General features: G+C 47.4%; 1 protein-coding gene across 1 annotated transcript in view; it reads right to left on the bottom strand.

Moving 5' to 3' along the window:
- Positions 1–25680, bottom strand: part of ONECUT3 (one cut homeobox 3) — an 86358-nt gene extending 60678 nt beyond the window's left edge. Inside the window, exon 1 of the mRNA XM_038384206.2 lies at positions 24645–25680. Coding sequence (XP_038240134.1) covers positions 24645–25680 — 1036 coding nt within the window. The remainder of the gene's footprint in view (positions 1–24644) is intronic.
- Positions 25681–26666: the final 986 nt, after the last annotated feature.

Below are 26666 nucleotides of genomic sequence, written 5' to 3'. Positions count from 1 at the left end.
GACTCAGTTCTGTAGCTTGATCTGTGTCCACACTGCAAAATGATGGGGCTTGGCCCCAAGTAACAGTGGGACTCAGGATCTGACCCCCCAAATCCCCAGGAGGGTGCTAGGACTGAGTGCTTGCCAACCAAAGTCAGCCTGATTTGTGTGTGGACAGAAGAGGGGCTTGGGCTCAAACTTGAGTCATAGAATCATAGAAAGAAAAGGAGTACTTGTGGCACCTTAGAGACTAACAAATTTATTTGAGCATAAGCTTTTGTGAGCTACAGCTCACTTCATCTGATGCATCCGGATGAATCTGATGAAGTGAGCTGTAGCTCACGAAAGCTTATGCTCAAAGAAATTTGTTAGTCTCTAAGGTGCCACAAGTACTCCTTTTCTTTTTGCGAATACAGACTAACACGGCTGCTACTCTGAAACCTGTCATAGAATCATAGAAGTGTAGGACAGAAAGGGACCTCAAGAGGTCATCTAGTCCCATCCCCTGCCCTCACGGCAGGACTACATAATAACTAGACCATCCCTGGCAGTGTTTTTCTAACCTGGTCTTAAAAACCTCCAATGGAGATTCCACAGTCTCCCTAGGCAATTTTTTTCCAGCGCCTAACTTAACTGAGTCAGAGGCTGGCTTAGTGTGTGGTATAGAGATATTCTAAGCCTCTTAGGAACCTAAGCCCCATTGTCAAAAGGGGCTTAGACACGTAGGGCCTCAAAGATATATAAGCAACTGACTCCCTTAGGTTTTTAAGTGTCTGAGTTATTTTTTAAAATGGGACTTATGTGCCTAAGTCACTAGGTACTTTTGAAAATGTTCCTCGAAGTGCTTTGCTGAATCAGGGCCTGGCTGGTTGAAGGTCCTAGCTTCGGTGCCCACTGATGACTTGTAGGAGTGGGGTCTTGTACTTAATACACATGGCTGCCTTTCAAGTTCACCCTAAAATGGGCTCACCCCATTCCACACCCTGGGAAGCACCCACCACCCCCACACACATGCTCAGTCTCAGGGAAGTTTGAGGCCTCTTGGATGCCCACAGAGAAGCAATGACTCTCATGTGCTTTTTTCCCCCAACCATAATTATCCAATGAGAACTGTGGTTAGGTCACTTGTGAAGACTAAACCCCAGACCTCTGGCTTTAAAAGCTCAGACCACTGCTGCTTGAGCTGAATGACGAAGGTCCACCACTACGGAGGTAGTAGCGTGCTTAAATATTCATATGTGCTTGAGCCATGAGAGGGGGACAAAGAGCCACAATCGGTGGCCACGGGGTAATGTTCCCTAGGCGGGTTCAGGCATTCTTTGCGGAAGGAGACCTCACTGCAGCCAGCTCCTGTGCCAGCTGGATGCACTGGTGATCTGCGCCTGGCTGCGCCTTTGAAGGCCACTCAGCAGCTGCCTCTGGAGCAAAAGATGGCAGCCCCGCTGCTCAGCAGAACTAGGCACTCTGGGCATGTCAGACCTGTGCTCCATGAAACCCAGTGGCACCCCCATCTGCTTCCTAAGTGTTTAGATTAATTTACCCACCGCTATAATGCTCTGGCACCTGGCTCTGAAGAGACCACTTCTCCCCTCCCCCATTCCACCTAGACTGTACGCTCTCAACAAAGGGACTGTCTCTTATTATGTGTTTGTACAGCACCTGGCACAGAGAGACCTGGACCTGACAGGGGCCTCAAGGTGCTGCTATAATACAAGTAATAAATAAATAATAACCATGAATAGTCATTCCTGCCCTTGGCGGACTTTTATACATTGACGTTTGTGTGTGATGCATCCTGATGCCACCGTGGCTGTACTATGAATGATTAAAATAAAAGAATTGAGCAGGATAGCTAGGTCTATAGCATATCTCATGCACATGCACTCCTGGGCACCTGCGTATTGCTATTCACTCCCGTGCTTTCAGGACCCACAACAGACAATCTGTGTGGGGTTGGGCTGCTTCACACAAAGGTGAATTGACCAAGGGGGGAATCCAGGGCTAGGAACTTTGAGCCTGGTTCAAAGTATGCTGAAGTCAATTGTCTTCCAATAATCATCCTTTTTGTCGGTGGTTTTAGCAACACATTTTACAAAGGAGGTTAGTGTCATGATCCCCAATTTGCAGATGGGAAACTGAGGCATGGGGCAGGGAAGTGATTTGCCACAGTTACCCAGCCAGCCAGGAGCAGAGCTGGGAACAGAACACAGATCTCCAGGGCTTTCTCCACTAGGGCGTATTGTTCTATGGGCTTTGGCTCAGGCCCTTTATGCAGTTCTTTTGTGAGGGCCGGGGGAGAAGTTTGAAGGGAGGGATGAAGAAAGGGGAGCTTTGCCCTTTAAATTTTTCTCTTGGGATCTATTACTGTGATTGTCATTGATGAGCCAAGCAGCCAGAAGCCACGTTCTCCTGGGACTGGACGCCCAACGGCTGTAAAGAGAGACACCCCTTCCTGCTGCTGCCAAAATAGCCATTCCCAGCCAGAGGGACTGAGCGAGGGAGGGTACTTAGTGTTTCTACATGGGAAGTGGATATTAGATACTTCTCCGGGGATAGATATACTAGATACCGCTGCAGTGGTGTTTGGTAGGGAGATGGTGCTGAGATGGTCCTATACCTCAGGCACTGGACTGCAAGCTAAGAGATCTAGCTTCAGTTCTTGGCTCTGCCACAGACTCTCTGTGTCACTCCAGGCAAATCACTTAATTGTGTCACACCTGTTTCCCCAAATGGGGATAATACTTCCCTACCTCCTGTGAGGATAAATTAATTTATGCTGGTGAAGTGCTTGGATGCTATACATAAATTAGATCTGGGCAGGAATTTTTTGACAGAATGTTTTTTGTTGAAAAAATGCTGATTCGTCAAAACCAAAACTCCATGGGGAAAAGGGTTGGTTTTGACAAAATTCTCCACTTGAAAACATTTTGAAATTTAAAAAAAAGAGAAATTGTTGAAATGCCCCATTCTGACAGTTTTGAAACACAAAAAATTGCAGTTTTCTGGTTCAAAACAACTTTGTGTTTCTAAAGGTAAGCTAATCACAGTATAAATTTTTTTAAATAATATTTTATAACAGTCAAAATCAAACCAAGAGGTATCAAAATTATCAACTGAACCAGAAAATGTTCAGTTTTCTCAAATTTTCTAATTTCTGCTGCAATTTGGAGGAAGAATTTCCAAAGTCTCAAAAATATTCTCAGGATGGAAAAACCTATGTCTTCATAGATGAGCCCTTTGTAGCGATATTGTATGTGATCCTTTGGTCAATTCCTGTCATCCCCTTTTCCTGCATGATCTGTTTCTTCTTCTGCTATTTCCCATTTATAACCCCTGTACTATGAGGCTATTCTAGGACAATCATATTAGATTAGGAGATTGGGCAGCCAGGATACAATTCCCATCTCTGCCATTGTCTTGCTGCATGATTCTGGCAAGTCACTCCTCTTCTGTTCCTGCTCTTTGTCCTTCTTGTTTATTTAGACTGTAAGTTCTTTAGGGGTTTGCATGTACAGCACCTGACACAATGGGGCCTTGATCTTGGCTAGGGCCTCTATAAACACAATTATCTCATAAATAACAATCCCTGATTGAAAAATTCACCCTGTTTTATTTTTGATGAAGCATCTATTAAATTTTTCTTCAATACTTTGAAACTCAGAAATAATCAACCAGCTCTAGTAAATAATAATAGTCTAGCACCACTAATAATAAACTTATCTCTCCTTTAACAGTGAGAGTGATTAACCATTGGAACAATTTACCAATGGTCATAGTGGAGTCTCAATTTTTAAACCAAAATTGGCTGTTTTTCTAAAAGATCTGATCTAGGAATTATCTGGGGGACATTCTCTGTCCTGTATTATACAGATGATCACCATGGTCCTTTCTGGCCTTGGAATCTATGAATCTATGGCAATCTCCAGAATTTTTCTTGTGATTGCTGGCAGACTCACTGGATTATAATTTCCTGGCTCACATCTTTCCCCCTGTTTAAAATGGGGAGTAACATGAACCATTCCCCAAACTGCTGGTGCTCTCCCTGCTACCAGGGGAAGGTATCTGCTGACGTGGTTAATTGCTCCTCAAAGTGTACAGTATCTTAGGATGCTAGCTATTGGGGACTGGTGATTTATGTGTATTTTGAAGTTCTGAGTTAGTTTTCAGAGTAGCAGCCGTGTTAGTCTGTATTCGCAAAAAGAAAAGGAGGACTTGTGGCACCTTAGAGACTAACAAATTTATTTGAGCATAAGCTTTCGTGAGCTGATGAAGTGAGCTGTAGCTCATGAAAGCTTATGCTCAAATAAATTTGTTAGTCTCTAAGGTGTCACAAGTACTCCTTTTCTTTTTGAGTTAGTTTTGTGAGCACAAAGCATGGAGGAGCCATAGTCATGGATCGAGTCCCCACTGGGCTAGGTGCTGTGCAAACACAGAACAAAAAGACGGTCACTACCCCAAGGAGCTTACAATCTGAGTACAAAATCCCCAGCTGAGAAGGGAGCCCTCTTGTGCCAGGTGCTGCATAGCTACATAGTGAGCAGGAGTCCCTGCTCTGCAGAATTTACTGTCTAAACAGACAACGCAAGCAAGGATGGGAGAAAGCAGGGGTAATTGACCAAAGTTTCAAAAAGCAACTATTGATTTTGGGTGCCCGTTTTGAGACCTGATTTTCTGAAAGGGCTTAGCACCCTCCCTCTTTCAGCACCCTCCCTCTTTCAGCTCCCTCCCTCTTCAATCGCTAGTCACTTTGAAACCCTGGGCCGTTCCCTCCATTTACCAGATGGGAAAGTAAGTAATGTAAGTGACTTGGCAACGTTCTCACCACCAGCCTTCAGCAGAGCTGAGAATTGAGCCTAGCTCTGTGATACACTAGCCAGTGCTTTAACTATGTGACCATCCTTTTCCTCATGCTAATGATTTTTATGCCACCATCCTTACTCTCCCTTTTTAGCTTGATTAGGATGATGACTGTTTTCACCAGTGCGTTGGCCAGCTAAGCTGGCAATGGGCTGTTTTGCCTCACTGGAGCTCTGTAGTACCCCAGTGAAGCTATCTCTCTTTAAGGAACTGGTATGCCACAAGAAGCTACCAGCTAGCCTCCGGGCAGTGTAGCCTTGTGATTAACACTGCATGGGGATTAAGCAGACCTGGGTCCTATTCCTGGCTGTATCACATCACACGCTTTGAGATCAAAGAGCTATGTCTTCTTCTCAGAAACTCCCAGACATAAGCGCTTTGGCCTATCAACAAATCTAAGACCCCCTCTGCACTTCAGATCCATTTGGCAGCTCTCCATGGATCTTCTCCCCAATTTGTACACCTTCTCAGATGTGCAGCACCCCAAACTGGACACAGTCCAGTAGGCTGGGCTCTGGCGTGGTCTTGGGCAAAGGCAGAACAATATTCCTTGCCATGTTCTTTGGATGCCCTCAAAGCTCCTCCCCTGTTGCAGAAGACAATGAATTCCTTCTGTTGTTAGTGCACTCCACCTCGCAATGCATCTCTCTAGGGTCTAGGAATTGGGTAACATCCCTTTAAATAATTTGGGAGCCCTCTAGTGGGCAACCCTGTCTTCTATTGCTCAAGCCCCCAGAACCTATCAGAGCAGCCATGTCTATTTGTAGCTAGGAGTCAGTGTGGTTTCTTCCTACTTTTAATATCGGGGTTCCCTGTCTATTTAAAGGGGCACGACCCAATTCCTAGACATGACAGCATCCCACTTTATCTTCTTTCTTTTTTTAAAAAAGACCCAAAATGTGTTAAAAAAATCCATCATCCGTTGTGCAGGCCACTGCCTGGCTGGGTTTAAATCTTTTCGGAGATGAGCTATATCACTTGAGGTATTAACAAGATTTCCAATTTCCATTTCATCAGCAAATCCTGCCCCTCTGTTGGGACAGCCCTGCATGAAGTCATTAACTAATGCGCTGAAAAGCAGTGGCCATTAAAATACCCTCCTAGTGACCCCTTCTCTCTGCAGCCCATTGCCATATACAAGTTTTTTCAGTTGTTGCTTGTTTTGGCTTAGCCAGTCTGCTAACAAACGTATAGACTTGTGTCCCAAGCTGCCCAGCCTCAGAACCAAGTGCTTAGGTGGTACTTTGCTGGAAAGAGCTTTACTGATGTCTAGCTGCAAAATATCCCCTGAATTGCCTTTGGGATTAATCCTGCTTCCTGGAAGGAGCTGAAAACCCAATATTTTCAAGGCAGGCAAGAGCCTCTGGCATGATCTATTTCACACGAATCCCAGCTGGTTCCCCCTCATTACTCCTGTGTACACCTTCACACTATTCAATAGATCTATCCATGATGGTGGCCTAGAATTTTACCTGTGACTGCAGACAGACCAACTTGATCATCATTTCCTTTCTCGCACCTTCCTCCACACCCCACTGTTCAAAGACAGAGGTTAACATGAGCTACTCCACAGTCTTCTGGTGTTGTGACTGATCCCAGGGGAAAAAAGAATATCGAGAGCTATGAAAGCTACCAAAGCTAGTTCTTATTGGCCTGATCCAAAACCCACTGAAGTTATTGGCAAGACTCGGGGGCACCCGCACATTTTGCAAGATGCGTACCACTGGCAAGTCGAGGAGGAGCAGTGCTGGACGCTCCACTGCTCACTCAGCCTGAGCCCCATGTCATGCCAGAGGGGCCGCAGGGCCAGACCTGCGAGGTGCTGGGACCCCCGTGCACCAGTTTGCAATGCCACTTACTCAGTTTTGGCCCATCACAAGGGAGGGGCTGGGCCAAATCTGAGTGGCCAGTGCAGGGGCCAGCACTGCTCCTCCTTGCTGTTGCCATGGGGCCAGCTCCTGCATCTAGGCTCCCCTGCCCCGAGGGCCTGCCTGGCCTTGTCCCGCTTCTGCCAGCCCATGTCTCCTCTGCTATGCAAGCAGGACTTGCTCATGGAATGGGAGGGGAGCTGCGGTGAGCACCCGCATGGGGGAACCAGCCTGGGCAGGCACATTATACCATGTGAAAAATTTCTGGGGGCTCCCTGGGTAGACACCGACTGACATCAGGGGGTGTTGGATCAGGCCATATATCATTGTCCTTATATTGTTATTTATTATTTGCATTAAGGTACCACCTGCACGCTCGGGTCATGGGCCAGATTCCTCTCTGGTAAATGCTGTACACAGGACAAGAAAATGGCCCTTGTCCCCATGCAACAAGCGGTGTGTCCATCCGGGCCAGTTCACCAGCTCCTGAACCCTCTAGAAACCTGGGCGCGGCTCAGCAGACCGCCCCCCTCCCTCATTGTAGTCTATTCTGTCAGTTCTTATACCACACTCATCACACATAGTATCTGAGCTGTAACAAAAAGCAATATGCCTAAGATCTGGCACATGTTTGTTCTCTCCTCCTCTCCACAGGGGGACAAGTGTTTGCAGGGCAGTGTTTTGGTTTGGATTATATATATCCATAGGTAGGTGGATAGGTGTGTACATACACGTTGCTACATATTTATGTTAGAGAAGGCAAGATCAAACAAAGGTCTGGCCCGTGGAGCAGAAGGTGCTGAGGTTTGTGATGATCCTTAGTTCCTGGGGGAGTTCATTGCACAATCTTGGGCCTGTCCTGAGAAATCTTCATCTTCTGGTCCTCTCCTGTTGTCTCAAGTCCTTATCTCCCTCCCAGCTCACTACTTTAGTGGGTTATTCGAAATCGACAAGGACCAAAACTCCTTCTTGCAGTCCCGTCCATCGCACTGCCCTACCATATCACTTCTCCTGCCAGACCAAAACTAAAAGGGTATTTTGACCAGCAAACCACCCGCAGGCCAGGATCAAAGGGCTGGTCTTGGCAAAAGTCCTGCATTTTCCTCTTGCAGAAGACAGATGCCATCCGTCAACCTTTATCCCTGTGTATTATTTGGATGACAGTAGATTGCAGTCAGGATCAGGGCCCCATTATGCCAAGTGCTGCACAGACACAGAGACAGTCAGTCGTCCTAAGAGTTAACAACTGATCTGAATTTGACAATTGCTGTAAAAGTCCAGGAGGCTTCTCACATGAGGAAAACCTGTTTGCGCAGTCAGGGCTGGCACCATGCAGGAAATATAACGATGACATAACCCTGTTTTGTTATTTATCCCCTGCTGCTCGGGTAGCCACATTTTCCAACCAAACCCGGATAATGCGAGATAAAGCCATATGAAAATAACGAAAAGCCTCAATCCAGAGCCTCAACCTCTTCTTCAGACCACTGCTTCCCATACTGAGAACCTCAGACTCTCCTGCCTTGCCATTTGAATTTAACAAAACGATAAAATATTGGATTTGTTTTCAAGAGAAAAATCCAATATTCTGTCTGCAATTTCCAGCCTCTGTCGCTTTTGATTCTAAGGTTATCCTAGGGAAATGCTCCTCGCCCTGCAAATCTACCTCCCTTTCCATGATAGCCTGGGTGGGAGGGACTATTCTTTTTAAGCCTCATAATTTGTCATGCCATGAAGCAATTTCTTTGTTGACCATTGCTTAAAGCTGTTCACAGATATCCCCAGACCCCAGGAAGTCTGCCTTGCAACTCCTCCACATCAGTACTTAGGCACCAGCAATGGGGTTTTAATAGATGTATTTTCAAATTAGTTCTGGGGCTTTCAAGACTTATCAGTTAAATGAGCTTTTTCAAATTGATTCAAAGGTCACTCAGAGAGTTTTCTCTTCTCTGTTATCTCTCCCTTAAGGTTTCAGTGGCAATCGGCAAAAATAAAATAAAATAAAATAAAATAAAATAAAATAAAATAAAATAAACCTCAAAACCACACAAAGCCAAACAACCTGTAAAAATCTGCACCCCAAAATGACACAGCACAAAACAGTCTGCATTGACTTTAATACAACGTGGAGAATTCGGATCCACTTTTCTGGCACATTTTGGGAATGTGTTTCCTTTTTGAGACAAGCAGTAAATGAAAGCACTGCTTCAAATAAATGTGACCAACCAGATGAATGTTTTGGGTGGAATATTTGGGTTTTCAGATTAATACCAAAGCAGGGGAAAACCGCGAGTCTTCTCAGGAAACAAAGACATTTTAAAAAGCATAGCGTGGATTCTAATTTAAACCAACACACATCAGGCTGAGGGGAAGAAAAGGCTTGAGATCAGATTATTTTTAGGGGGATTGAGCCTATTTCCTTGTAGAGAGGGGGGGAAAGATTTAATATTTAACTCACAGTAGCTTTTATTGGGCTCCTTCTGGCCACTGTGATTAGCAAACAGAAAATACTTTGGCCCTGGAAGACGGGAGTTTGACACTAACAAGATAAAATGTACAGAAAAACATACGGGGGGGGGGGCAGATTCGCTGCTCTGGGTCCCACCTACGGTGTGTTTACTTGAAGGGAAATGTAGGGTGAATCCCCTGGCGAGACTGACCGAGTGTAAATAAAGAGGTTCCGCTCTTAATTATTTATCATTTATGGTGAATTATGTTCCAACATTTCGGCGGGTCTGATCGGTCTATTTCCACAGCAGTGGGCAGGAAAAGGAGCAGATTTCAGTATTTCATTCTTCCGAGACCGGCATCGGGGCGAAACAGATCCATGTCAGCTTGAAAATCGTTTTAAAAAACAACAGCGAATATTGCTCATTACAATTTCCCTGAAGAAATCAGCCACAACAGCTGCAAGGGGAGTGGGAGAAAGAAAGAAAACAGAAAAGTGCGATGTGGGTGAATCGGTTTTTTCAGGCTCGGGGACTCTCGGGTTTGCAGTCAGCAGATTTCAAATCTTGGGGCTTATTCCGGCATCTTGTAAATTGCACGAGCGAGGAAACAGGAGCGAAACGTCTCCCGTTGTGCGCGCTTGCTGCGGCTCAGCAGCAGATCCCCGCTCCCCCCGGCAAGGCGGTTCTTTCCACTTCACTTTGGCAAATCTCGCCTTCCTTTTTTTTCTTTTTGAAAGTGGATTAAATATTTCACGCAGCCCAGCGACCGTTTCCCTCCAGAGCAGCCAAATTAAAACGTCCAGAAAGCCGGGGAAAATCCCCCCATCAGCCCAGGACTCGGGCTTGCGTTTATTAGGGGCGCATAAAACATTGGGCTCCCCAGGGCCGCGTCATCTAATGAAGAAAAGGCCTAATTACGCGATTCCCGAATAGCCCGGTTCCTTTTTTGCTGAGCGTATTTCGATCAAAAGTACAACTACTGGGTGGAAAGATACAGAGTGGGAATAGAGTTCTGGGGCTACAGGGGTACACTGCGACATAGCTGGGGGAGGGTTTATGTATAAAGAATTGCACCGGGAAATATTAATATGGCATTAATTATATTAATTATAATTATATTATAGAATACCTTAATCCGTTGACATATAGCGATCACATTTGTACACACTTGTGCTATAAATCCCATATTTTAATAATATAGAATTATAATAAAAATAGCTATAAAAGAACAAGAATATATTTCTGGGGTAATGGACATGTTACGAAAAAAAAGTCTAGATATATATAAATGCCATATATATAATGGCTTGCAAATATATAGAATTTATATATATAATTTTATATATATAACTATATCTATCTATCGATATCTATAGATATATAGATAGATCACATATACACACTCACGTTTAAATATGTATATATATATATATATAAACGTGTGTGTATATGTGATATATATATTTGCAACCCATTGAATTGTCTGTGGTATGTGTTTTACATATATACACACCCCATATCAAACTAAAATGTCTAATATGCAGGATCGATTGGTATTTGAAAATATGTTGCAACCCGAACATTTATGTTTTGTTTGGCCAGCCGGTAGCAATCCGAGATTCCATACACACGAATTGTGTAACTGCGCCCTCGCTATCCGGATGATACTGAGAGACTCGTTTACATCGGCATTCGATCAAAACAGGTGTTTTTCTCCATTTTCAATGAGTCAAATAATTTTTTTAAAACACCCCCCTGCGCGGACGGCTCCTTCGCGCGCAGCGGACAGGGGCTCCGGGACAGGAATTGTAAGAGGGGCTTTCTGGGGCTCGGCTGGTGAAATCCCAAACCGAAAAGGGACTGGATTAGAGAAAATAGGAGTGAACATTACCCTCCTAGAGCACAGGAAGTGGTGTATGGGCGGGGGCTCTTTAGGGCCATCGACTCCAATATTTCAGGAGTAGTGGGTTCACACGGTAATCGGAGTAGCTGTTTATTCATTTCTTACTCTGTGTACTGGTTTGTTGATGTGTAAACCGGAGGACACACGCCAACAGGGTGTGCTGGGATTTTTTCAGCAGCAGGGTCTTTTTTGCCAGTCTTCCCGGTGGGAAAGTGCAGACAACCCCCCTGGTCTGTCAAACCGGGCAGAGCCCCTCGGGGCTCCCCCTCCTCTCCCAGCTGGCGGAGCCTGTAAGATACAGCACAGAAATTGACGCCCTTTTGGAAATATTGATCGGAGGCCATCGTTAATTAAAAGCGAAATTCGAAATATGTATCGGTCTGAGTGCATTAGCTCGTTCCCCCCCCCCAACACACACACACGAACTCTCATGTGTGTGCAGTAACTCATCATGTGGAATATTTGATCTAAATCTATGTATTACACACACATCACACGCACACATCTATCTTTTCAATTCCCGTGCAAACGCCCCCGGCGTCACCAGCTCTTACACACACGTGTGCTAAAGGGGGACCCGCTCAGGGATTGCCTAGAATTCTATTAGCCAACCGTGACACAACTTTCAACTGCGGACACACAAGTGTTTCCGGTGGGAAGTCAGCCTGGGTCGAGAGCCTCGCTCATGTTTGCTGGAGGAGCCTGGTCGTGTGCTGGGTCTAGGGGGTGGCGGTCTGTCTGTGCACACACGCGTGTCCACATGGCGCGTGTGATTGTGCGCGCAATAGGCTCGTGGTAACTTTACTCAGTTTCCCCAAGTACCGGCTTTTTCTGGCTGGGAGTTGTTTTTTTTTCCTGCGCTGTGCGTGTGTGTTGCTTTATGGTGATGAAAATCGCCCACCTCCCTCCCACGACGTTGCTGTGGCAAGCCCAGAGGTGAATGGAGCATTTTGAAAAGGGGGTTATTATGTCGTATTATATATAATTCGTGAGCTCGATTAAAGATCCGCTGGGCTGAAGTGAGGCAGGAAGTAAACACGGATCAGAATGTGACCAGAGGGAGATCCGTGAATATTGCTTGCTTTTCTTTCTTTCTTTCTTTCTTTCTTTCTTTCTTTCTTTCTTTCTTTCTTTCTTTCTTAGCTCATGTTTTCCACGTTCTTTCTTTGAAATATGCTATGTAAAGTATTTCCTTTAATAAAAGCAGGCTTCTCTCCCCAGATAGATTAACTGCTTTCCCTAGCTATGTATATTTTATGGTAAATGCGCATGAATGTACTGTACACTACTGAAGAAATATATACACATAAACAAAATCAATGCTATTCCCGAGAGTATAAAACACACCCTATAGAGACAGAGTATATATGTGTACGTGTATATACATGATTTAATTACATGTGTCATATAAAATTATATATAGTTCACAGTATGAGTTTAATATATATTTACCTAGATATAATTACATAGTTTGTATACACACATTTTTAATATTTACACAATACTTCGCTTTCATAGATGCCTGCACCATATAATGTAATACAACTCGCCTGCATATATGAAAATGAAATATGCTGCATGTAAATAGGAGCTCTAAGTATTGTATAAACACACACTTCCAGTATATATTTCTATAATACACACATTTCGATGGCTCGCTAATGATTTGCGAATATGATTTGTCAATATATCGAATTTAATTTTTTCAAGTATTATTCAGTATCATGAACTTCAAAACCACCCTTTTAAAAAGAAACCCTAACAATAAAGAGAACACAATAAAAAGCCCGTGCTATCTCTTTCCAGCTCCGGCATTTTAACAAAAAGAATCCTATTGACTTGCTCATAAATCTGATCTGCAGATCAAATGGTTTAGAAAGCCGTTTTTGATTTCTTGCATGCAAGTGCATCTCATAGGAGCAGGAGAGAAAACGCCAGATGATTTATTAGCTGAGCGCTAATTCAAGTTAAGGACAAATAAATAAGGAGATGGTGGACTGACTGTGTAGCTCAACGGAAACAACTGTGTTATTGACTCTTCCCCCCTCGCAATAATAATTGCAAGTGAATTTTCTATTTCTGGGTCTATTAATAAATCTTTAGCCAGAATGGGTTTGATGGTTTTCTGGTAAATCACCCATAGGTGCTGGAACTCGGGTCCCGGGGGTGCTGCCGCACCCCCTGGCTTGAAATGGTTTCTATCATATCCAGAGTTCAATGGCTCTCAGCACCCCCATTCTACAAATTGTTCCAGCCCCCCTGAAACTCCCTATCGCAGAGAAGCAAAGGGCCGCCATGACATGACCGATACCTGCCTGTAACAACGAAACCTGCCCACAGAAAAACAAAACAAACACACACCAGAGAAACTGGAAATGACAGAAAATGTGATCAGATATGTGAATCAGAAATGTATTGTATTGACCTATTGTCTTTCAAAACTGTCCTTCCTCATCAAATTGCAGAAACAGCAACATCTGCATGGCTATACCTAGACATGAATAGATATTTATGAACACGCATACAGACAGAATACGGAGCAGTTTCTAGTTTTACGAGGAAGCCCAAATGTAAAATATAACTCAGACATAAAATACATTTCCAATTCTCGCGCTCCATATATGCGTATGGAGGGAGGGGGGCACGGACGGAGAGATATTGAATTGGAAATGTATTTGATTTATGATTTTGTTTTAAAATTGTACTCCCCCGTAAAATGGTAGACACTCTCATACATATTCTCTCTCTGCCTCGCTCCTTATTTCCCCCTTTTCAGCTACGGATTTACTTGCCCTGTTAAAACAGCGTTTTCTTTCATCCACTCCCAGATGTGTGTTGGGTCGAACGGGTGTTTGTCAATTTCTGCTCCTGCCGTTTTGTGCCCAACTCGGAGTCCTGCCAGAGTCTAGGTTCCGTCACTAGTCGTTTCATTTTGCGTGGCTTACAAACAAACCCACCGCAGAGAGTCTTTTGCTCTTTGCTAGAGAGCAGTGGTGGGGAAACATCCCTACCTGGAGAGAGAAGTCAGCTTCTGCATTTAAACTGGTGACACTTCGGTTTCTGAGCAATAGGGGGAGGGAGAGGGGAGATCAGAGACCTGTTGTTTGATATTAAACAATTCTTCACATATGCCTAGATCTTTCGTTATACGATGCTTACAAACGAATAACACCTTACTACATATAATCTACATCTATATGTAATGATACATATACATGGTAGTCTATCAACCATCACCAATACATATTATCTAGCTAGCTAGCTAAATTTTAATAGCCACCTAAATGTAAATCTCTCTCTCTGTGTTACTGACCTCTGTTATTTTTCCCCTCCTAAGGCAAGGGAATCACATTCCTAAACGAGTCCACTGCAGGAGTCTATAAATTTTCCTGGCCTGTCTGTATTTTTATGTGTGGCACATCCCGGGCTAGCTGTGTAATAAGCAGTGGTTTGGGACTTCAGGCCTTTTGATGCCAGTTGAGGCTGTGGCTGGGGTGGTTTGGGGCAGGGAGTGGAGAGGGGGCGGAAGAAGCTGCCTTACCAACAGAAAGGCAAAGCCCGGGCTGGGGATCGATACAGAGTCAGGTCAAACCAGCTCTAGATCCGCTCCCCCACGACGCACAGTGCAGCCAGGGCTGGGTCGGCCAACGGAAGCCACCAGCACCCAGCGCCAGCCGAACCGGAGACCAGCCCCGGCTCCAGCGCCGGGGGACAGCAAGCTCGTGGGTGCCTTTCTCCGCTGCCCCCAGCCCAGCCCACGCCCTGAGCGCACTTGTAAATACGTAACTGGGCCCGGGGGAGTTGGTGTGACCACGGACTATTACATTAGCACTTCTGCGGACACACATTGAGATAGATCTCAGAGGGGGGAGAGGAAGAAATGAAGGCGAATTATTAGATTTGGGGTTTTCAGCGGGGCCCAGCTAAGACTACTGAGGCTTGGGCGAGTTAACTAAATGAGTAAAAAGAAAAGGAGTACTTGTGGCACCTTAGAGACTAACAAATTTATTAGAGCATAAGCTTTCGTGAGCTACAGCTCACTTCATCGGATGCATTTGACTGGGAAACGCAGCTGTAGTGAAGAACCACAGGACAAAAGATGAGCAGCTAAGGGCCTGCCTCTGTGTGCCTGTGACGGGCCGAGGGGAGCAGAGGCCCGGGGTTATTCGAGACATACTGCCCGAGGTACACAGTCATCTGTGGACACAGACGACCGTCCACACGGAGGTTAACACTGGCCACTGCCCTCTGGGCGGATGTCCTGACAGAGCCCCAGTTACTTCCATGGACTTCGGCTTCGGGCCTAAGGGTGCTTTCAACTGCGAGACCTTTTCCCCCCACCCACGCTTGGGCAGCTGGAAAGCCCCCTCCCCTGGCACATTAGTTAGGCGACCTGCCCGCCACTGCTAATCTCCAGCGCACAGGGCCCCCAGTTCGCCTTTGGAGGCTCTGTTACAGGAGCGAGGGCCCTGCCTCCTGCTGTGGGCCCCGGGCAGAGCTGCGCCCCAAAGGCGATCCCCGGCGAAGGGGATTCAGACAGACTGTGCGAGGTGAGCACGTCTGAACATCTCGTCTCATTCTGGTTCCTCACAGCATCAGAGCTCCCACCCTCTGCTCACCCATCCATCTCCTGGGACTTATCTCCACACCCCGAACCTCTGAACAGCTTCAAAGCAAATTAGTCCATCGGCCAGGGTCGGGGTTTTCTTCCTTTCCATCCCAATGCAGAAGGGCCCCTCCCCAAGGAATGTATTGCCAAGGGCATGCTGGGTTCGCGTCACTCTCGGTGTAAGATCGGATCCCTTCGGGGGGGGGGTCTTGATACAATGCCAGGGGGAGAGTCCCCGTTGGCCACAACACACAGTGCCCACGTTTAGTATCGGGAAGCCCACGGATGTTGGACATCGGTATCATCCGTGTGTCTAGACAAATGGGTGGAGCCCTTTTGAGAGGGGACGTAGCAATTTATTGCCTCAGGCGGTGTAAACCAGAATAAGTCTGTTGACTTCAGTGGAGCTATTTCAACTCACACCAGGTGCGGATCTAGCCCAGTAACTACTTTTACTTGTTTCCCTCCTGCCACGCCTATACAGTCCAACTGCTGATCTCTAAAACAACCGGCTCCGTGGGGCAGAGGGGTACAAGGCCTGATCTCAGTATAAAGTAATCTCTGCTCTAAAATATATTTTTCTGTAGCATGTGTGGCACATAGAACATATATGACAGGATAGCATTTGAGGAGTGGACGGGATGAGGAGGGTTGTTAATTTCATAGGGATGGTGTAATGAAGGGATGGGGTGGGAGTGAATTATGATCACACGGGGAGCTAGCTGTGGATTTTGGTGGTTCCGCGTAACTTGATTTTCGAATTGTTTTAAATATTAGAAGGGGCATCCAGAGCTTGACATTTGTGTTCTAAAGAGCTAAATAAATAGATAGAAAAAATGTCATGTTGTCTGGACATTCATTAAGGATGACCTGGAAAATTCACTTGAGGTTTTCCCACAAAATACATTTCCAAATTTACCCTAATAAAACCATCCTACAATTGTCACGCTGCACAACTCAGATTCACACGCGCAAGTGCACACACAAATGCACACACACACACATATGTTCTCTGTGTGTAACATTCTTCTCCGTGTCTGTTCTGTGCTGGCCTGCATGAATGTTCACATTTAGTTTACACTTATGGTAATGTTTCTTCTTACAATCTCGACTCACGTTGTTTGCAGTGTTGGTCCCAGGATATGAGAGAGACAAGGTGGGGGATGGAATGTCTTTATTGGACCAACTTCTATTGGTGAAAGAGATTAAATCTTCAAGCCCTGCAGTTGTCTCTTTCACCAACAGAAGTTGGTCCAATAAAAGGGTATTACCACACCCACCTTTTCTCTCTTACACACACATGCACACCTATTCACATACACATCCATATGTGCACACTCACAAAGTACACACGTATGCACAACAGAGAGAACTTTCACATTGCTCAGCCTCTGTGTGTGTCTGTATCCTTGCGTCTTAGGCTCCGCGTCTTTGTGGGTCTGTTGCAAGTGAATCTGCTTCTGGAGGAGGGGGTGTACTTGTGTTTCTGTGGAACTGCACTATACCTGTGTGTGAGTGCTTGTGCGGTTGTGCCTGGGAGCCCTTCTGTTTGTGCATGTGTGTTTCTCTCTGTGTGCCCCGAGGTAGGTGAGTGTCAGGGTTGCTGTGTGGGGGTACACACAAGGCATCCGTGCCCAGAACACATGCACCTACCTCAGGGACTACCCAGGGTCCCACTCTCCCCTTATCCCCCACCCCTCTCTTCCTAAGCAGAGGCTGAATCTGACCGAGGCAAGGAAGTGCGGAGAGGTAGAGAAGACAGGAGTTTGCAAGGGTGTTTCGGGGGAAGATTTCCACGAGACAGGCAGAGGTAGAGATGGATGGGCAGGCGAACGAAGTGTCCATCGGGCTAAAAGAAACCGACCACCCCCATGGGGCGAGGGGGTGGGAGGGGGGAACAACCGCACCTAGACACACACACACACCCCGAGCCACCTCTCCTCCAGTCGCTCTGGCAAGGAGTCCAACCTGCTTTGGCAGTAGAGACGAACCTGGCAAGCTGGCTCCCCCGCAAGCCAAACAAACCCGCCTGCTGGCGCTCGGAGCCGCGGCTGTGACCAGGGATGTGTTCGAGCCCGGCTGGATAATTAATGGTTCCTCTGCACATTGGCCAGGCGCTGCGGCCTGAAGGGGGAACTGGAGTGGAAAGAAGAGAAAGGCACCAACAGACATTTTATAGGGGGCCCAGCTTGTTTATTGATCTTCTATTTACTGACTCTAACTCATGCATCAGGATGGACTCCTGAACCCGGCCCACGGCCTGCCCCGCTCGCTGCAAAGCTCCCGCCCCCCCAAATGTCAGAGCCCCCTTCCCTTCCCTTCCCTTCCCTTCCCTTCCCTTCCCTTCCCTTCCCTTCCCGGGGACTGGTCCCCAGGCGGCGGGCGCAGGTCTGGAGGGAGAGGCCTGGTAGATGGAAACACCCCGCGCAGCTCCTTCTGCTGGGGAGGCGTTAAAGGGGGCCGGTTTCACGCACTGCTCGGGGCTGGGTGACTCCCAGGGTCTGTGTCCGGCTCCCCCGTCCTTCCCCTTCGTTCACTATTTGTATTAGGTAAATTGTCTCCTCCCCTCTATCTAATCATCTATCTAATCTATCTATCTATCTCCGTACGGCCCCCTGTATAGCGATCAACACCAACACACCCCAGACCCCACTCTGCCTCCCCCGTCACCAATACACACCCCACTCTGCCTCCCTCTGTCACGACCAATAAACACCCCACTGTGCCTCCCTTTGTCACCAATACACACACCACTGTGTCTCTCTCTGTCACCAGCAATACACACCCCACTGTGCCTCCCTTTGTTACCACCAACATACATCCCAATGTGCTTCCCTCTGTCACCACCACACACACCCACTGTGCCTCCCTCCGTCACGACCAATAAACATCTCATTGTGACTACATCTGTCACCACCAATACACATCCCATTGTGCCTCAGGGTGTCACCATCAATACACATCCCATTGTGCCTCTGTCAGTCATCACCAACACACACCCCACTACACCTGTCTCTGTCACCACCATTGCACACTCAACTGTGCCTCCCCCGTTACCACCAGTACACACCCCACTTTGCCTCCCTGTCAGCACCAAGACTCAACCTTCTGTGCTTCCCTATGTTATCACCAAAATATACACCACTTTGCATCTGTCTGTCACCACCAATAGACAACCCACTGTGCATCCCTCTGTCACCACCAATACACACCCTACTGTTCTTCCATCTGTCACCAATACACACCACACTCTGCCTCCCTCCGTCACCACCACCAATACACACCCCACTGTGCTTCCATCACCACCACCAAAACACACCCTTGTAGGCACCCCTCTATGATCACCACTAATATATACCCCACTAAGACTCCCTCTGTCACCACCACCAATACACACCAACTGTGCCTCCTTCTATCACTGCCAATATACACCCCACTGTGCCTCTCTCTGTCACCACCAACACACACCTCACTATGCCTCTCTCTATCACCACCACTAATATACACCCCACCAGACCTCCCTCTGTCACCACCACCAATATACAGCCCACTAGTTCTCCCTCTATCAGCAGCACTAAACACACCCAGTGTGCCTCCCTCTGTCACCACCAATGTACCCCCCACTGTACTTCTGTCACCACCACCAATACACCCCCCGTGCCTCCCTCTTTCACCATCAATACACAACACACTGTGCATGTCTGTCACCACCAATACACACCATCTGTGCCTCCCTCTGTCATCACCAATACACACCCCACTCTGCATCTGTCTGTCCAATGCACACCATCTGTGCCTCTCTCTGTCACCACCAATGCACACCACAAGCTGCCTCTCTCGGACACCACCACCAATACACACCCCACGGTTCCTCCCTCCGTCACCACCAAGACACCCCCAACTCTCTATCTACCCTTCTTTCCTTCTGCCTCCCACTCTCCGCCCACACCTAACTCCCTCGTTTCTCCTGGGGTTGCTTTGCTCAGGTGGGTCTTTCTTCCCTTTAGCTACAAGTGGCAGGTGACAGATCGGTGCCTTAACCCCGCCAGATTCGTTCCTTGCTGGCTTCCCTCCCTTCCCCGATTCCGGGTCTCGCCCCAAACACCCGGCTTGCCTCTCGGCGCAGGAATCGCCGCCCACCCCGGGGGGCTAGGGGGAGGCTGTCGGGTCGCACTGAGCTCTGGCCTGGGGCAGAGGGGAAATAGAGATTCCCAAGCGCCTTATGTGTCCCGGCTCGAAGGGGCTTCGCTGCTTACCCCGGGGATCTGGAATTTTTCGATCCCCTGTTTGCAATTTCCCCAGCCCGGTGCAATGTCTGTTGCTTTGTACTTTGGCTCCGCTATTGATTTTCTATACCCTGTAGCTCGCAGCTCGCAGCCACGTGCGATTCAATATCACAGCCCGTTTTCTCGCTCCCTCCCCCCCCCCCGCCCTCAAAATATAGTTGTGCTCTGGAGCGGCAATTTAAACAATATTTGAAGACCGTTAAAAAAGTGCAATCGGTTGGGGGTGACGGTGATGAATTAGGGATAGTAATTCGAAGGTATCGATTGGAGTGCCGCCCCTCCCCCAGACCAAGTCCGCTTGCCATATAATGGCGCTTTTTGAAGGCAATCAGGGTAATGTATGCCAAGCATATGCAGACGATATGCAGATCAGCCTCGGGGGAAGCAAAGCCAGGAGTGACAAAAGTCACTACTGCTGAACAAAAGAATAAAACAGCCACACAGTCAACCAACCAACCAACCAACCAACCAACCAGAAAACACGGGGGAAATCCTTAGAAACGGAAACAACCCCTGGGGGTGCGTGCTTCTCCATAGAAAGTCGATCTCCCGCTCAGCTGGCACGATTCCTGCTCCTGCCTTTGCACACACATGTGCACGTAACATATACGCATAGGTAGTCACACTAAGCCCCACTGGCTTCCATGGGAACTTTGGAAGTGCTAGGTATGCAGAATTAAGCTCTGGATGGGTGTGTGCTTTTATAACACACACACACACACACACACACACACACACACACACACACACACACACACACACACACACACACACCCCATACCTGATGCACGGGTATCCAACTAATCTGTCTAGTGAGCATTTGACATATAGGAACTTGGGTTCTCTTTCCCCCTCCATACAAGTACCAAAGCAGTAACTCTCTTTCAGTCCTTCCTTTCTTGAGTCCTACAATTATTCCAACATCGTTTTGAAATCACGCGCAGGGGAAAGGTGCCCTTTGAAATTACACCCTCGCCCTCTAAGTACACAATGCCTCTGGCTGCCATTTTCAGCGACTCCGTGTCTCACCCTCTTTAGTACTGGTTAATAAACTCTCTCAAAATCCCTTGCACGTCCCCAAATCCACTGGCAGAGTGTCACCAAAGGTAGACAGACAATCTCTTCCCTAACTGATTGACAAATGTCATTTGCAAGAGAGCCATTTAATTTCGAGTTTGGGTTGCGGTTTTCATATTATAGCTTCCAGAAACACCCAGTGAGTTTTACTTTTTTGCTTAAAGAACATGGCATTTTCCTGCTAATTTGGAAACAAACCAAAACCTTCCCGAACCCCCCCCCCCCAATGCTCACCTTTCTTAGAATTGTCGTGTATATTTACAATGCAGTGCATTTAATATGATGCAATATTTTGATTGTAATCCGCCTTCTTTCGTATGTTTTATTTTAGATATGTAACATAACTGATATTTAAATGTTTGATATTTTTGTGTCATGTAATATAAACGTATTAATTTACTGTCACTGTATTATATATATGTAAAATAACTGATATTTTAAAATCCAATGCAACATATTGCATATTATGCACTACAATGTTTCTTTTGAACAGAACTATATTTTAATATATGCAACAGAGAAGGTAGTTAAATGTGTTAAATCCAACAGATTTTGATTTAAATCAGTTAAAATCACTCAGGGCAAATTACCTCCTAGTTCACAAAATAAGTTTATAGAGGAATCCTAAATCTCATTTCAACTCAAAATTCAAAAAAGGATTTCAAAAAATAATAATAAAGGGTGACCATGTTCCAACAATATTGTGCGTTCATTTAGTGGAGGGTTTTTGTTGAATCTTTTAGGTAAAATCCACGGCCATATATATACTTATAGACTCCCCCTTGAATCTTCAAGCTTTTAATTTTTTTTTTTTTATTTTGGTGAGTCAGAAATAAAACACCCACTGCTCAATTAGATTGAACAACGGGGGTACTTAAAAAGCCAATTGTGGCAGTGTTTAAATCTTTATTTACCAGAACCTTGTAAAGGCAGGAACAATTTGCATTCTATTAACTGCTTTTCAATAGGGCATCGACTGGAACTAAAGGATGCCACTATCTTGCCCTAATTAAAGAGCAACTGAATTACACTAAATACATATGAATACTACTGTCCCCCCATAAATAACCCCGGACATCTTGCTATATGTGAGGAGTGCTTCATCCCAGTCACCCAGGCTCTGTTACGATCTGCTTGGAGCTCAGATACACTGACACTAGATGGCCCACAGGTCATGTGGCATTTTTTTTCCAATAGCCCAATCCACCCCCTTTGAGCCCACCAGACACAAAATATCCATCAGAACGACCCTACTGGGTCAGACCCATGCTCCATCTAGCCCAGTCTCCTGTCTGGCCGTGGCCAGTGCCAGGTGCTTCAGGGGGAACTAACAGAACCGGGCAGTTTCCAATGATTTATCCCCCCTGTAGTCCAGTCCCAGCTTCTGGCGGTTCTGAAGTCCAAACCAGAGGACTTGCTTGTCAGTTAGTCTATGAAGCAATCCTGTTCCCTTAGCAGCAGGGCAAGTGGGTTACAGGACACGGGGAAATAAAACGGTCAGAAGCAATACTGAGTCTACAGAACGGGGGGGGAGTGTGAGGGGTGGTGAGTGCAGGTGTGTATAGCATCCCCATGGCTGCAACAGCCGAGGGCATCTTATTTCAGCATGTCTAGAAATACTTCTGAGACTGCAGAGAACCCCGAGCCTCTGTGGAAAATGTTCTCTCCACACAATGAGTAGAGAAAGCGAAAGTCGATGATACACATGGAGGTTTTCATCTTACTTATGAATATATTAAAGAGATCACTGTGTTTCCATATGTAGGAAATCGATCTGGGTAAATATATTTCACCTTGTATTCTATGTGAACAACAGGAGAATTGCATCTGTGCTTACGTTGCATTATAAATGATCATACAGTATAAAACCCACGGTTCTGTTATGCAGACACACAAGCAGAAGAGAAAGAAACTGTCTCTGTTTGTCTTGACATATCTATGGAGACATAGATATGTATGCAGAACAGAGAGGAATGCTTACCCACACTTTGCCTTCATACTGTATCATTTATAAACATACAAAATCTATGAGTATATGTGTGTGTGTGTGCATATATATATATATACAGAATGTGTGTGTGTATACATATATATATACACACACACATTCTTTACAATGTACATAATACATGATGCATATAAATATGTATATATAGTTATAATACACGTTTCATGGGACTGTATGTTTAGCTGTATGCATCATGTATGATAATATATTATACAGAATGTGTGTATGTATTTTTCTAGACAGCCATATTTATAATCATGAAATTCACACCGGGCTTTAGACTGGACTTCTGAGTTTCACTCTCGCGGGGGTGGTGGTGGGGAAGGAAATGAGGAGAAATTCTATCGATGTAATTTTTAACCTAAATCTTAACACAGAGAACCAGACCCCAGCTCTCCCAGGATACACAGAAATGCTTCCGAGTTTACAATTCGGTCTTTGGGGTCTCTCTGCTCAATGCTATAGTGTCCTGGAGCGCAAAAGGCAATGTGTCCTGTCCCCCAGTCCTAAAACCAAGCCTTTTCTCCTGATTACGGGTGGGTGCATTCATTTTTCCGTGACTGTCCATTCATTTAAAATAAAGTCAGGACTGAATCAGCATCTGAGCAGTGATGGTTTGGGTACCCTCGGTTTCAGAGCCAAACAGCAGCATCTCCCTGCTAGCAAAGCCCCCTTTGCTTGCAAAAGAAAACCAGACTGGGAGAGGACCGCGTCAGATAGATCCCAAATGCAAATCATTGCCCGGGCGATAGAGAATTGATTGGCGGTGCCATTTGTAAAATGAAGGAGCTATCATATCGATCCATTGGGAAGGAGAGGGAGGAGGGGAACAGCTGAGTTTTGACTCATTCGGCGGCATGAAGAAGCAGGCCTTGGGGGTTTCTGTGTATACAGACCGTTTAGACCTGGCTGGGGTGACTGATTTACCGCTATGTATTTAGGGTGGCGAATCCAGCTCAGTATTAAGCTCTTTCCAATGGAGGAAAAAAAAAAGCTGAGAAAAGCAGGTAGGTAACTAAATAGCTGGGCAGAGGTAGATAGACAGACAGATAGACAGAGATAGAGGGTGTCTGAGGATACATAGATAGATAGATAGATAGATAGATAGATAGATAGATAGATAGATAGATAGATAGATAGGAGTCTAAGTAACCTATAGCATTTGCACCCCTGATTCCTTTGAGCTAGGATCTTTATATTTCAGACTGGTCGGAGGAGGGGATTTTGAGGAGGGGAAAAGGAAGAGGTTTATGATAAATATGATTTCCTTTTCCATGCGATCTGTTAAAGACTTGAAACAACCAGTAACACACACAGAGAGAGAAAGAGAGAGAGCAAAAAATAAGGATACAGCTACCCTGTGCAGAGCCGTTAAAGGAGAGCACACCGTGTGTGTGTGTGTGTGTGTGTTCCCAGATTAGCAATATGTCCAAAGAGAAGCACTGATTGGATTTTTGCAATATGTACCGATGTGTCACACCATTGCTGCGCGTGCAGAGGTTGCCCGTGCAGACCCACACCGGTCCTTCGGGGTTTCTAATGCCGCCAGCAATCCCCCCGGCACAGACTCATGCCTCTAACACCCCGCGTCCCCTCTGCCCCCCTACCTGCGAGCCTCAGCGCCGACATCCTCTGAAATTCAGGCTCCTGAAGCCACTTCCACATTCTCCGGAAGGTCTCCCGGCCGGACTTGAGCTTACTCCAGGGTTTGGGGTTCCTCAGGAGGTCGGACAGGGTGCCCTGAGACCTGCACAAGATCCTCTGGGCAAAGATGGCCTGGGGGATGCTGTACCGCTTCAGCTCCGCCGTGATCCTCTGCGCCACCTCCTTGGTGTTGATCTCCTCCACCTGCCCGGAGCTGCCGGCCTGCGCGCCCGAGGCGGACGCCTGCCTCTCCCGCTCGCCCAGCAGGGAGCCGTTGGGCTGGCCGTGGTGGTGCCCGTGCGGGTGCATGCCGTTCAGAGGGGGCATCATGCCGGCGCCCCCAGCCCCCAGCCCCCGGGCTAGGTGCTCCTCGCTCCGGGAGAGCATGGCCGCGTGGGAGTCGAAGCCGCTGGGGGAGAGCATCTTCTCGTTGGCCAGGTGCCCTCCGGGGCCGTAGGGGGCCAGCGGCTGCTGCGCGTTGTGCAAGGGGCCCAGGCCGTTGGGCAGCGGGGAGAGGGGCTGCCCCATGGCCGGCATGTCCTTGGGGTAGTGGCCGTAGAGGTTGCCCATGGAGGAGAGGCTCCTCTCGTCCCGCATGAGGGTGAAGCTGCCGCTGACGCTGGCGGGTAGGCGCTGGTGCGGATGGTGCGGGTGGTGGTGCGGGTGGTGGTGGTGGTGGAACTTGTCCGAGACGGTGGAGATGGGGGGCAGGTGCTGCAGCGGGGTCAGGGTGGTGTAGGTGCTGCTCAGGCTCATGCCCGAGGGGGACTCGCACGCCATGCTCATGGCCGGGTGCAGGGGACCCCCCAGGCTGTGCTCCGGCCGGTAGTCCCCGGCGCCTTCCAGGATCGAGGCCATGCTGGGCACCACGGCCGGCCGGCCGTGGGGGACCAGGTTCCGGTGGGCGGCCGGCCGGCCGTGGGCAGGGCTCATCAGCTCCCCGGCCTGCGAGTGGGGCACCCCGTGCAGGCTGCCCAGGCTCTCCATGGTAAGTTCCATGCTGGCCCCCCCGCAGCCGCCCGCGCTGCCCGGCTTAATTCAGAGCCATCGATCCGCCCCCCGCTCGCAGTCAATCCAGCATGGTTTGCTGGGGCGCCTGGCCTCCCTCCCGCGCGCCGGGCTGCCCCCCCTCCCGCCGCCACCCCCTCGCCATACAACGCCCGGCCTCAGTGGGTGCACGCCGCTCGCCCGGGCTCTCCCCCGGCCGCTGGCTGTGGCAGCCCGGGCTCTCCGCGCTCTGTGGCCGGCGCCGGGAAAGCTGCGGATCGCATTGAATCCCCGAGCCCCAGCCAGCCTCAATCTCACAGCCAGCAGGGCCTGACGTCAGCAGCTCCTGGCTCGCCACGCAGCCCCCCCACCCCCACCCCACCCGCCCCCTCTCTCCCTCCCAGCTAATCCGGTGAAACTATAACTTGATGGCAACGTGCAATTGGAAAATAAATGAACTTCTGCTTTCCTGGACACCTAGCGCTCTAACCTTCCTCCCCCCCAGCCATGCACACTTCAGTGCAACCTGCCTCGCCTCCCTCCCCGCCGCCGTGTGCAACAAAGCCCAGGCGTGTCTGAGTGCAAACCCAGAGCCGTGTGTCAAAGAGGAGAACTGATCGGCTTTGAAATGTATAGAAAAATGTAGATAGCAAAGAGACTCTTTGTGCACGTGCTGCATTGGTGTAACACACACACACACACACACACACAAACACATCTGATTAATCGATGGTTAATGCCCTGAAGCAAAGGGGGGTGGAGGGAAAAATAATTCTAAAGGGATGTGCACGGGAGAAAAAAAGTTGACAATTGTGGACACGGTTTTAGTTAGCTTCGTTCTCTGTTTATTATAGGTCATACAGACTCAACTGCATATTATATATATAGCTTTTACGTTAGCTAATTTCTAAATCGATCGATCGATCGATAGATGCATATGCAGGCAATTACATAGAGATGTGTGTGTGTGTGTATCAGAGTGTGTGTGTGTTTGTCAG

This window comes from Dermochelys coriacea, chromosome 25, assembly GCF_009764565.3.
Source record: "Dermochelys coriacea isolate rDerCor1 chromosome 25, rDerCor1.pri.v4, whole genome shotgun sequence".
NCBI classification, from domain to species: Eukaryota; Metazoa; Chordata; order Testudines; family Dermochelyidae; genus Dermochelys; species Dermochelys coriacea.
Note: the sequence above shows the minus strand (reverse complement) of the source record. Positions and strands in the feature narration are given on the sequence as shown.